At 33.6% G+C, this 14,448-nt stretch overlaps 1 protein-coding gene across 1 annotated transcript in view; it reads right to left on the reverse strand.

The window, feature by feature from the left end:
• CCDC73 (coiled-coil domain containing 73) overlaps nucleotides 1-14,231 on the reverse strand; it is a 59,663-nt gene extending 45,432 nt beyond the window's left edge. The window contains exons 1-2 of the mRNA XM_014949262.1: nucleotides 14,091-14,231; nucleotides 3,354-3,425 (exon numbers count right to left, since the gene is read on the reverse strand). Coding sequence (XP_014804748.1) covers nucleotides 3,354-3,425; nucleotides 14,091-14,222 — 204 coding nt within the window. The 5' untranslated portion in view covers nucleotides 14,223-14,231. The remainder of the gene's footprint in view (nucleotides 1-3,353; nucleotides 3,426-14,090) is intronic.
• Between the last annotated feature and the right edge of the window lie 217 nt (nucleotides 14,232-14,448).

Consider the following 14,448-nt stretch of genomic DNA (forward strand, 5'->3'; position numbering starts at 1 on the left):
TGATTGATTTATAACAAAACCTGAAGACTAAAAAGAGACACTTGTTAACTAGTAATCATCTTTTATGGTAGCGGTTTCTTTTTAATTCATAATACATAATAATTCTCATCTCTGGAATTCAGATTTGTTGTTGCTAAGACTTGTATAAGCAACTCATGAACCTGCAGGAGCAATCCAACACTCTTTGCCATCTTAAGACAGCATTTTGACACAGTCCCAGGTTAGTTATAATAGAATTTTAATTGCCATTATAAAAATATAATACCATTACAAAATAACAATCTGTTATTCTGGTTTTAGTTACATTTTAGTCATTTAACAAACTAAACGAAAGAGCTGAAAGAAGGCAGAAAAGACTAAGCTTAAGGTGATAGTGTAAGATTTTTATCATCCTACTGTCTCATCCATAAAAACAAGAAAATGAGTTAAAGATGTACCATTATTTTATTTTTTTTATTATTTCATATCATAATCTCATGGATGATCTCATAAGTGAATACTACACTCTGCAAGTTGGAAATCTTTAACATTTTTAAGCATCATGTTCCTATACAAGATAGGACACCCCCCTCAATCAAGGTGAAATAATACAGAAGATATGTTTTTAAGAACAGGTTTTTAAAGTTCTAGACACTAAAAAATATTAAGCAAAGGTAGTCAAGAGGCTCTTTACTTGAACAGCTGTCCTTCAACAGCTATCTCAAAATATACACCAGTGTTTAGCTAAGAAATATTACAAAGTGAAGTAGGAAATGATTAAGTTATGACTACACAAAAATAATTATAAATTGAGACTATTAAAAATAATGACTGGGAGAAAATAAATTGATCATTTGCTTCACACACAAGAAATTTAATTTCTTCTCCTGCCTTCACTGAGAAATTGAGAGTTTTTCAGACAGAAAGCCCACTCCAAAATTGCTACTTTCCCCAGCAAATTGGTGTTGCTTCCAAGTTCTGCAAGTGAGAGCTGCTGCTCTCTGATAGAACACAAGAATCTGTGGAGGCAAGGTGTTCTGTATTTATGTGCATACTCATTAATTCATTGCAAGATATTTAGAGAAAGTTTTGATTTGCACCTAACAAACAACACATATTACATGAACGAATATTCAAAAATGTAAAAACAAAAGTCTTGAGGCTTGTTTTCCTCAAGTTGTCACTTACAACTGTGTTCAAAGACACAGGTTCTTTAGTGGGGAAAGGGCACACCAAGTACACTGGAGAGACAGAAATTGTACTGCAGTGACAGCAAATCAGCTATTCCCAGTGGAGTATTCCTACTCAGAGGAATAACATTTTCTAGCCACAGTACTGTCAAATTAAGGCGATGCTTATGATGATTATAGGAATTCAAGCTAATATTAAATATTTATCTACGTAGATATAAATTTGGTTTCATAGAACAGTCATCCCTTATACAATCTTGTCATTAACGTAATTGATAACCAGAAAACAGCATTACTGAGGTCTTCATAATATATCATACTTTTCTTTGTACTGTATATTAACGTGATATATTTTACTCCAAAAAAAGAGACTAGGAATTTTCTACAAATATTCATTTCCTAACAGGCCTCACAGCTGAAACTATTGAATGAAATGATTACATATCATTTTCTCGGAAATTCATTTTTGTGTTAAGTTTTTTCATACATACCCTGTATGTGTGGTGCAGGCAGAGTGAAGAATAAAGTTGCTTTTTAAAAATATAAACAAAAATCACCTTTGATATTTGTGATGTTATAGCAAGTATAATGACACTCATTAGATTTAAAGGAATATTTTCTCCAGTTACTCTGTTTTTCCTACTCTAGAATATTTTTTTCAATAGCAGCAACAGTAATCGCAAAACTTAGACAAAGATTTGCTTTAAAATTGTAAATAAACCAGAAACTTAGCTCACCATGTCTTTATTTTAAATTAGTTTGCTAAATTTAAGGTAAATAAAAGGCATACTGAAAAAAGTATATACTGAATCAGAGGAACATTAACTTAAAGAGATACCTCTGAAGGAAAAAAAAAAAACCAGAACCTTTGATAAGCCAGGGGATGCTGTCTACTTACTGAGCTACTATTGAGGTCAATATGATTCTGTATTCAGAAACCATCAGGTCACACATTCAATTTAAATGTCATACTTTGCATTTTCATCTCACTTGAATCTCCAGAACTGGAATGTCATATTAGTTTATTCCTTTGAAGTTTCAGAGCTCTACATATGTGCTCACATGAAGCCCCCAAAATCTACAACTCATTGCTTACATTAGGTTTGCCATGTGCCAATGTTAAATGCAAAGTGCAGAAAAAAAAAAGGTGTTCACCTTACTGCCTTTAAGTCCCATCTTTTTATTAATGGTAAATTAAATTGCTATTAAGGTCTCAGAATGAATGGAAATCCCATTTGAACCCAGATTATTAAGAACCACAATGCCAGGTTAAGAAAAGCAAAGAAGGATTACAAATTGAAAGTGCTGTTGCTTTTACAAATCTAAAATGTTTCCTGTTTCTGTGTGCACATATATATCTTTCAGAAAAAAAAAAAAAAAAGCACATAGTTAGGATTATTAACTTAATATGGTTAGGATGAACTCCAAGATGAAATAGTCTTCCTTTACTACTAAGATGTTAAATATCCCAAGATCAAGGATAGAGCTGAAATTATTGTTTTTTCTGTGATCGTAAAATATACAGAGTGAAGCCTTTTATCTTGTGACCTAGTGACAGGGGTCATAGGTTTGATTGTATTTGAGAAGGGAATGGATTTCCTATGAAAGCATAACCTCAAGAGCCCTAACCCTAAGAAGAATGTTGGACTGACTTTGCTGAAAACTTCATTCTGAGCATTGAAAAGCTGACAAAGCACTTTTGAGTATGTCTAACATAAGTTCCTATTTAAAATAATTTTTTGAGAAAATTTTCACCCCTGAAACTTTGCAAGTGAAGTTGCTTGTACAACTGCACTGGTACTTGTACTTGCCAAAGCCAAGCCTAACAGAGAGAAGCTCTTGTGTAGCTTCCCCCACAGTAAGGTGTCAATGTGCCTCTTGTTAAGCTACACGTCTTATTACTTCAATATTTACATCCCTTTTGACGGAAGATTTCCAGTCATGCCCAATATTACCAATACCAATGGTGGTATTCTTGTTAATCAGATTCCTAGGCTGGGCAGGATCCAAATCAATATAAAAAACTACAGAAGTTCATGACTGGACAATAAACTGTTGGCCACATTCTACTATTAGAAATTACAATAGCCTTAAAATAGGGAATTGTACTAAATCACAATCTATACTAATATATCAAAATGAAATCCCAGCAGTTAAAACACTAAAACCATATAGGAAAATTACCTTCTGCCATTCAAGTTCCTGTTTCTCTACAACAATTTTACTTATTTGATCTTCATAATTAATCTCTGTTTCCTAGTTAAAAAACAAAAACAAAAAAAACATTTACATAAGATAGTGCCAGCAAATCAAACACCAACATAATATTCATACTCTTCTTCATTTACAGTCCAGTACACAGAACAGTATGTGCCTGCACATTGCACAGCAAAAAAAAAGGAAACAAAAGTTGTGGTAAAGCATGTGGTAAAATAGCAGATGAGTTTGGCTGTTTTGGTCAGAAAATTTTCAGAATAAATAACAGATTGAAATGCATAGCAAAAGATTAGTAGCTAGGATTATAGCTTTTTTAATTAGCAGCAACAGTTTCCATTTCATACATATTCTCTTCTGCATCTTACAACAAAACCAGACTCAAAGGGAATAAACCAGACTTCACAGCTGAAAACTGATTGAAAATATAGAGGTTCAGAGAAATTCAGCAAGTTGCAGTAAGTGCTTCAAGAATCAATTGTTAGTCAGTGATACAGATAATCACAGTTATTGAATCAGAATCTTTGGGGCATTTTAATTATTCAGTTCAAAGCATTTGATTCTTCATTCTTTTTGACATCTCCCAGGACAACTGACAGTTTGTGTCATCAATTACTTCTGTTATTACAGAAAAAGTGAAATATTTGTCATAACCTTCTGTCCCAAGAAGCCTCCTGACCTACCAGATGACAGCAAGAAGTTAAAGAGAAGTCATGGATAATCAACATGTATTTTTGATATGATGAGCTACCTAAAAATCTGAGAAGTTTCTTTTACAATCCAGAAGATGGATTAGTAACAGGAAGGTGTGTTACATCTCCTGCTCTTGCAGAAGCACTTTGTCAAGAATTAAACTATTATTGTGATAATAAGTGAGACTTATCTGATGATAATCACAGTGACTAAAAATTTATGCGAATTTTCTTAAACCGTTCCGGCATTAAAGTAAAATTTTCTTAACTGGAATTAGCTTCCCTTTTGAGTCAAATTTTCATGAGCACTGGCCTTCCTTTACAAATACAATACTCAAAAGGATGAACAGGTTCCCCTATCAAACAGCCATGACTTCTTGCAAGAACAGTATTTGGGCTTTTGATGCATATGATAAGCAATTCCCTGCTGTCCTGTTACTGCATAGAGTCAAAATAATTAATATCCTTTAAAGACCTAGAGAGCTACACTAATGTGTCACTTTGAGCTTCAGAAGGCTAATTTCCTGCCTTTTCTCTGCACACCAATGATCACCTTGAAAAAGTGACCACATTAAGGCAAGACTGACTTCTCTTTCATGAATTGGTGCACTAGTAACATTTACTGGGGTCTTGTGTTGGAAACTCCAACAAAGACCAAACTGACTGTGTGGAGGTAAAGAGCACTCCTGATACCTGACCTGTCTCTTGTGAGTTGCTGTATATTGATATATTATGTGCACCTCTACGCTTTTTTTTATGCATTCTAAATGGATGAAAAAAGTAAGAACTCTTGAAATGACTCACACCTCAACAGCCTAGACTACTGCAAAAGAAGTGTCTACAACCCTCATGAAAACAGTGGCAACTCAAAAAAAGCCATTTACGGATCCCTAGTAAAAAATTAAAAGCAGGCCTCAAAAAGATTATACTCTTGTTATCGGGTTTTAAGTAAAATTCTACTGAATTGCAATACCATGAACGACTATTACTTACAAAGAGGAAGTAAGGAAGGAAAAAATAATCACCTGTGGATGAAGTAATACATTTTCAGAAACTGTGAAAGAGCAAACTGAGGTTCTTCTTCCCTCCACAGTGAAGCAGATGATACAAAAGTTTTGGCTACAAAGAATAAAGTATGCTTCATCTACAAGAAATGCAATTCTTTCCTAAACCCGGTAGAAATGAGGGTTCCAATTGTTTAATACAAGGATATTTACGACTTTTCAACAATTTGTGTAAAACTGTTTTAAAGAAGATTTTGCAACATTTTCTTACTTAATATAATGTTTGATCCACAGACCCACTGTATCAATAGAAATAAAATGGCAAAGTATGTCCCAAGGTGATTTAAACTAGGTTTGGGACATTGATTTTTAATTGGTTTTAGGGTCAAAACTGACTTTCTTGATTAACAGGCAGCTTACAGGCACATGTGTGGACAGAAATAACACACACTTCTACACACCGGATGCTCTCCTAAGCATTTCAAGAGTTACTTGTGGGATCTGAAAATATGCCTCAACATTTATGTGAATTTTACATATAAAATATTGCACACACATTTAAAATTAAAAAGAAAAAGTTCTTTTGCTTTTGCTTCTCTGATATGTACCAGCAGACTATAGATGGAGAAGAGAACTAAAGTTTTTATATGTCTTATGGTAAATAGAATAAAAATTAAGAGAATTGAAAAGATTATCAACACTTCCAAGTTCTGCTTTAACAAATAGTACTTTGGAGTTGCAATGAATTTGATTTTTTGGTAATAATCTGTAAGTACTGAAAGAAAATACATCACCCTAAGTTCCCTAGAGTGATAAGAACAAATGAAGTTGACTTACAGCTTCTTATAGAAGTGTAATCTTGAGCAATTAATGCCATTAAGCAACAAACACTATTTAAATGATATATTATTAGCAAAAGCCTTGTTCAAAATTGTAAGGAAGGATTGTAAGATCTGACCCTTAAACATACCATGTAACTTATTCCTAACCTAATCAAAATGCACTGCATTTTGCATTAGTATTATATATGTATACTACTATGCAGTAGTATTCTTCCCTAGCTCCAGACCACTCCCCTGAGCAGGCACTAGCGTATGTAAGGGTATTTCTGAGAGAAAAACAGAATTTTGACCCAGTGCACAATCAAACAGGGAGAAGGAGGTGGCCAGTTATCCCATGAATCAGATCCAGCCTCAGGGAACCCAAGAACCTGGACCAGTGCAACAGAAGCAACAGTAAAGTGATGCTGCAGCAGATGAAGCATGGACTTAGAACAACATAATGGACAGTAAAACTGCCCCCAGAATACTTAAATGCCTGCACAATTGAGTCCTAACACACTTTTTTATAACATGCCAGCTAATTTTAAAAGTATGCATTTTGAAAACATGCAAACTAATCACACCGATTACTGCATTTCTTCAGCTTCTATGCATATGTTTTTCTTTTTCTTTGTAAACTCATCTAGTTTGGGGTGCTTGTTATAAGCCAAAAGCTGAAGTTGAGGGCATTTACAAAACAAACTTCAAACTGCAACTAGCATTAGAAAAGAAATACAGCTATGAAGATAAAGTGGTAACAGAGACAAAAAAAAAGCTGAGCATATGCACTGTGCTTCTGACCTCACTAAAATTTATGGCAAATATATCACTAATTTCAATGGAAGTTGGAGATCAACAAGTATCTATCCGGATTAAACTTATCATGAAATAAAGGGAAAAGAATGCAATATTTTAAAGGGGAGCAATGTAGCAGTTACTACTGTTACAAATTCTTGACAAAGAAAACTTAAATTACCTAAATATAAATTACATAAGTTACCTAAATGAAACCAAGCCTTTGGTGTACTTAAAACAGAAGTAAGTTTACTACAAAACAACAAAAAGATTTCATAAGCAATGGAATTGGCAGACTATTTGTAATCAAGCATATACACCATTTCAATTTGAATATGCATAGGGATTTTAAATCTTAATGAAGACACTGAAAAGGAAATATCCACAGAAATGCATTTTTGTGCAGATACTTTGTTTAAAATTTTACAATTATTCTAAGAAACAGCATGTTAAAATTTAAGACATTTATAATTAACTCCCACATCCGTACGGAGCTTTATGTTTGACCAAATAAATACAATAACAGAAGTTTGAAAAATTCATTAAATTTCATTTTAAGTGAGCCCATTGCTTTGAGTGCTAAAAAGGATAAGAACCAAAGTTCTAAGTGAACAACACTCCTCCAACTTACTCCCAAATTATAAAGGAAACTCTGGAAGCTATCAAAAATGTGTATATATATAACTACTGTTGAAAACAATAAACATCATAAATACTTAAACTGAGAATGACAATTATATGATAAAAAAGTTCTCATGTGAAATAGCTAACAATTACAAGCCTTATCCATCATTTTTACTTCGTTCAAAGGACATTTATAGTTTACCCATTTTGAATTGAAAGCTTTTAAAACTTGTGAAGCACTTTCTTTTTTTTATAAGTTCCACCAGCTGTTTAATAAGACAAAAACATTTTCGTTATACTTTGGAGAATAATATTATATATAACTTTGATGAGGTATCAAAAAACCACAAAACCTTAAAAGTGTTCATTTTTTATTAGATGCCTTAGGACTACATGGATTTAAGTGTTTTTATAAAAAAGACTACCATAACAATAAAAGAGGAGTAATTTGATGGTTTATTTACTCGTTATAACCTTTAGAAAGTGTCAAGCCTTCTTTAAAGTGTTTGCTTCAGGCTGTAGTTTTACACGATGGGCTGTGGATTGGTCAAGCCCCCTCGATTCTTGACCCTGAACAGATTTAGGAACAGAGTACAGCTGGCTCATGTCCAAGCAGCCAAAACTGCTGCTAGATACTTTTATTATCTTTTTTGAACTCATAAACTACCTCCTACAAAATTGCACATCCAATTTCTCATGCAAGTCAATCAAATAGTACTCACAGAAACTACAGTTTCTGATCATTTCATACTATTATTAGAATACCCTTCATGAAATAAAGAGTTTGGTACAACTTTTAGTAAACCACATGGATATCCTTCTTAAAATTTGTTCCCAGGACAAATGTTAAAAGGAGAGAAAACATTTATAACAGCTTTATTCCAGTTTTAGTTCCTGATACACTTTTTGATCTTGATAGTTACAACAGTTAAACCAAAACCTTTAGTAACCATATATTTGGAATTGATTCTCAAAAACTTTACATTTTCAGAAGCAGAGAAATCGAAATGTGTATCAACCACTTCTTTTCCTCTGGAAATCTTTCATTGCTCTGTCCTTGATTCCACTGCATAGACTGCAAGTTGCTCTATATTTCAATAAATCATCTATTTAAATATATTCCTTAAAATGCTTGCATTGATACTTATAATGCTCTTGTCCAAGTAATCAATTCCTAATGAAAAGTGACAGCATTTGCTAACAAAGAAATTAAAATAAATGCTTACTGACTTTAGTAAGTTGTGTATGTCACAGTCATGAGATCCATGAAGTTCAACTCTCTTAATTCTTTTATACCAACGTACTTTCAACGTACTTACTTTTTTTTTTTCTTTTTTTTAATATTCAGCTTTCCTTATTTCTATAATTTTGCTAAAAAGTACCCTAACTTACACTTAGGCAGAAAATCCACTGATTTCTTCACTTAATATCTCAAAACTTTCTTCACTTAATATCTCAAAAACTAATTTGCCTTTTGGGCCCAAGTGACATTTCCGTCCAAGTAATCAATTCCTAATGAAAAGTGACAGCATTTGCTAACAAAGAAATTAAAATAAATGCTTACTGACTTTAGTAAGTTGTGTATGTCACAGTCATGAGATCCATGAAGTTCAACTCTCTTAATTCTTTTATACCAACGTACTTGGTTTTTTTTTTTTTTTTTTTTTTTAATATTCAGCTTTCCTTATTTCTATAATTTTGCTAAAAAGCACCCTAACTTACACTTAGGCATAAAATCCACTGATAAGACTGTTAGGATTTTTTCTGTCCCGTTTCCCTTTCCTCAACTTTCTTCACTTAATATCTCAAAAACCAATTTGCCTTTTGGGCCCAAGTGACATTTCCATGTCACAGTCATGAGATCCATGAAGTTCAACTCTCTTAATTCTTTTATATCAACGTACTTACTTTTTTTTTTTCCTTTTTTTAATATTCAGCTTTCCTTATTTCTATAATTTTGCTAAAAAGCACCCTAACTTACACTTAGGCATAAAATCCACTGATAAGACTGTTAGGATTTTTTCTGTCCCGTTTCCCTTTCCTCAACTTTCTTCACTTAATATCTCAAAAACCAATTTGCCTTTTGGGCCCAAGTGACATTTCCAAATACTAATCTAATACTGCAACTTTCAGTTTTCCTCTCAATACTGAATCTCGCTAGCCCATCTTATCTGTGAAACAGTGCTAAATAGATCAATGAGCTCTGCATAATTATGTACATCTCTCCCATTCTGGAGGAGACCAACTCAGGTATCCTGAGCTATGATGTGCTAGATGGTGTTACGCTGCGCAGTGCAAACCCCTTTATAGCTGCCAGAAAGCAGAAGTACATTTTAGGAATAGAAGAGATGAGGTAAGAGTAAACAAAGCTCCATGTCCTCCCTCTAAGAAATCCTAGAAAAAGCCCACAATCCAATAGAACTTGGATTAAAATACCAAAGCCATAGCAAGGGTAGAGTAAGAGGAATTGAGATAAACTCGCTCAAATCTATCTGAAAGGAAGAGCACATAGAGCTCTGCAGCACTAGGGTGAGCCACAACTTCTGAGACCAGCAACCACAAAAACCTCAAGGTGAGGTGCTGTGAGGCACAATGTTTGTGTCACGACAACAGAGGTGATACAGGACTTGTCTCTTCTAGCAAATAAGTAAATATCCTCTTTCTAATTTCATTTCTAATGACTGCTTACTGACCAACAGCATGAAAGCGGGTAAGCACAAAAAGGAGGTCTAATTTATATCAAAACAGAAGGTAGCAGAATGGAGGACAGAAACTAAGAAAAACAGGGAAAAGAAAGAAGGAAAGAGAGCATTAGGGGCAGGGGAGGAGACCAAAGTCAGTAACAGCAAAGTGACAGGACCCACTAGCCTTTAAAGAATATTCCTGTCCACAACATGGAACTGATTCCAGAAGTCTTGAGATCCTGCATTCCTGTGCTGTGAGCACAGGTAGGAAATTCCCTGGCAAATCAGACATCTCATCCCCACTTCTGGTGGGTGATTCTGATACCACCTGCTACATCAACATACTCCTTTGGGAGAGTTTTATATAGTGCTTGACAGTAAATAGTAGGGTGGTGACTACCAATAACAACAAGACAGTATGGCTTCAACGTACAAAATTCAGGGATGGAAGGAGGGGGTGTTCAGGATTCCAAAAGGAGATATTTAAAGAATCCTATATTAAAATAGCTATTTGAACATAGAAAATGTTTTCATGGGTAAACTCAATGCCCTTTGCAACTCTAATGTTCTTTTATACAACATGTTTTTATGAGAAATGTGAGTAAATTAGAGAGCTGGAAGTAACATTTCTAAAAGGTATTTTAGTTAGAAGCTAAGCATTACCAAGTTATATCTATAGCATAACTGCTCAAAGAGAAAAAAAGCAAAATTTACTCTTCATACTTTTTACTAAACAGAACAGTATCAAATTTAATAGACTCAAGGCAAAAATGACAGAATCTATATTATTAGCCAGACTTTGTGACGTTCCAGTTAACACCAGAAAGAGTTTCAATGGATGCTTGTTTTCAGGTATGGAAACAGGTCACTGAAATTTGTTCTTTGCACTAAAGAAAAACAGTAGTAAAATCTTCAAAATTGTCGCTAAGATTTAGCTGTCTTGTGTTCAGCTAATCAACACCAACACTGCTTCAACTGCTACTAAAAATATCCGTGTCCCCAGGGTATTAGAATACTTTTCTATGAAAGCAAGGAAGAATTTCCTTGATGTCTTAGGTTTACATGCTTTTCTGGCTACAGATGGGTTGGGGTTTTTTTGTATCTAGGACAAATAATTCAATACACAATATATATGCTTTCTTACCCTTGTAAACATTAGCCTTAAACCAAAGGACAATAGTCCTGTATGTGTTGTACGTCAGGAAGCATTAATGACTTCCAATTTGACCTACTACGCTGCAACTTTATACTGTCAAAATCAATTATATTTATCCCTTAATATAAGGATCATCTCTTATTACTCAATAAAATTAACTCAGCTGATTGCAGAGCATGGCTGACAGACTTTGGAACAAAGTGAATGGGATATCCACCACAAAAGAATCACTGGGCTGACGGGGCTTGATGAGAGAGAAAGCTAAACTGGCAAAAAAATAGAAGGACATTCAAACTCTATTGGAGTGTGAAGTAATCCCTGGGGGTGGGGGGAAAGAGTAATACCATTTTTTTGTAGCTTCTAATTACCCACATATTCATATTAAGTCAATCCATATTAAGAACAAAGACCATATGAACAGCCAAAGGAATAGAGTGAAGCTGTATCAAGTATAATAATTTAAGCAATGTATTCTCCAGAATAAACATACACAGCTACCATTAACTGGGATTTAATTTGAAAAATAGCAGAACAGTCACTTATTATGAGCAACTACTCTAAATTATTTTTGAGAGCCTAACTACAGCTATATGTATAACCAAGAAAAGTGAAAAACACAGATGCTTTGAAGTGACTCAATGCATTTATTAAAATAAGCATATTCAGAAAAATGAGTTTTCTACTTCAAAATATCGTATTATGGTATCAACTATGAATTATATCAAGTCTCAAAATATTTTAATATTTAATTGTCTGTCTGGCTTCACACAGATAATTTCACCCGCAAATTTATTTTATTAATTTGAAGCCATACTGCAGTACAACCAACCCTTCAAGGCAGTTCATTAAACTCAATGATAGTTCCTGTCCTGAAAAGACTGCTCTCTAAGTGACAAGCAAAACCAACAATGGGAAGAGAAACAGAAGCAAACAGAGGTAAAATATCTTGTCTAAGGTCAAGCCCCAGGTCAAAGACAAAATTGAGAGCAAAATCCACTATACTTGCCCATACTGCCTCCACCAGGCTATCAATCTACTGTGAGCCTCACAAGTGACTTGGAAAAGAATTGGCAAAAGCAGTAAGAAACCAGCAGAACTTTTAACTTTTTCTTCACTTTCTTAGGCAGCAGATGACACAGTTTAAGCTAGTGTGTTTCAGTTTTGTCCACAGAAAAAAATATATCACTGTGCAAGACAAGGACTTTAATTCTCCAAGTTAGTGCTGAAATTTGTCTACGTGCTCCCTTTTTCTCAGGGTTGACAAATTTACATCATAACCTCATGTTGGTTTAATATAAGAGATTCATAGGTAACATTAGGGGAGCATTTTATAGCTTTTCTTTTTAAGCAAAAACACCCATACAGAGTTCTACTTAAAAAGATAAAAATGAAGGGCACTAGGCATGGCCATGTTGTTCTATAACCCTTGCTTGTTCAAAATGTTATTTTTTTATATTCCAAATTTCAAACATAGTAAGCAAGCCGCCCTGGATTGATTGCTAAAACAACACAAAGCAAAACAAATAACAAAAATGCATTCAGGGATGCTTCAAGATTTCAAACTGACTAGCTGTAAAATGCTTAACTTTTTTTTTTTTTTAACTTAAATTTCTAATTAGAAACAGGTAAATATCCGTATTTTTTTTAGGGTGAAGGAAGGCATAGATGTTTTAGAAATTTAGGGTATATTGGCTCTTGGCATTAGCACCAATTTTGAAACCAAAAATAACTTTAAGCCAAAAAATCGCTCACCCTCCAGAGTTATCTTTCTATAAAATTACAATCACTTACTCTGAAATATAGCAGACACAAAACAGAGAAACAAACCCAAAAAATCCCAAATGATGAATTCCATGGCACTCTATAAACATTTTAAGCTCTGATCAAGTGCATTAAAAAAGCAAATTTAAGGTAACAAGGTAAATGGGACTCAGCTAACAAATCTTACAAGGAAAAGTACACTCCAATTGTTAATATAAAAGTTCAATTCTTCAATTGTTATTTTTTAATACAAAAATAGACTACACTAAACACTACCATTGTAAAAAAAGCTCTAGGGATCAGACTACAGAAACAGTATTGCAATACACAGAAAGTAGGATCCTGCAGCTTTTTTCTTGGATTTTTTTTTATGGCAGTCATTCTTTTGTTTATGTTTTTTAAAGAGAGGATTATAGCATTTAACTTAGATCAAAATAAGCATAAATCAAGCACGTCATCAATACTAATATTTTATAAGTAATAATACACATCTTCTGAACAGGTCAAATTCATCAAATGCAGAAAGATATACTTTAGGTCTTTCAAAAAATACAACAGTTCAGAAACACTAAGGGGAAAAAGAGAAACAAATGTTTACATACATACAACTAAAAAAGTAACCACAGAAAAATATAACTGAAAAATTAACCACAGCAAAATATAGCTGCCTTCAACACTGCAGAAACAATTTTACCTTAGTACTACAAGATGATTCAACTCATATTTAAAAAACAAAACACCCTCATCCTCCCAATACTCAATACACTATTATTGTAGGGCTCTAGCTTAATAGTTTAGTGATTTTAAAATGGTGAAATAAAGTGGATTTGGTTATCACAGTAGCTCTTTGCCCTCTTAGGTAATTCTGAAAAGCACAAACAGACAAAATTAAGTCAAAATCATGGCAAGTAGTAAATCAATCTATGAAATGAGAAGGACTTATTGCCTTGGCAATGACTAGGATTCTCTTTCTTTCCTTTTCATATCAAAGGCTGCTCTTAAAGAGAAGAGCTGCAATGAAATTAAAAACTGTAATATAGATCATTTTTGTCAATAGCCTGGTGATCAACTATAGCAACTTTGTACCCACACTTATGCAGCATTTTCAAAGATTACATACAAAGAGACAGAAATAAGACAAACACTAAAAACCAATATAAATGTATTTACCCTTCTTATACGCAGTTCTTCTATTGCCTCCAATAAACTTGTTTTAAAGTCTAACAGTCGAATGGAAAGTAATGTCTCTGATGGACTTTGAAGAGTAGAGTCAAGTGTCTGTGTTCTAAAATCTTCATCCATTCTTCAAACTTGTTTCTGCAAAATAAAAACGTGTATTTCCTCTCCAGTTTATCTTTAAGATATTCAAACTGCAAAACTTGCAAATGTGGAATCAAATTCTTTTTGTAAAGAGTAAAACTACTAATTATAGCCATTACACAATTAACAATATTTTCATTTTAAATTAGTGTGTGATATTGCAAAAGAAAACAAACTGCTTTATCATTAATTCACCACGCTCATTTTT

Source organism: Calidris pugnax, unplaced genomic scaffold (assembly GCF_001431845.1).
Source record: "Calidris pugnax isolate Ruff unplaced genomic scaffold, ASM143184v1 scaffold177, whole genome shotgun sequence".
NCBI classification, from domain to species: domain Eukaryota; kingdom Metazoa; phylum Chordata; class Aves; order Charadriiformes; family Scolopacidae; genus Calidris; species Calidris pugnax.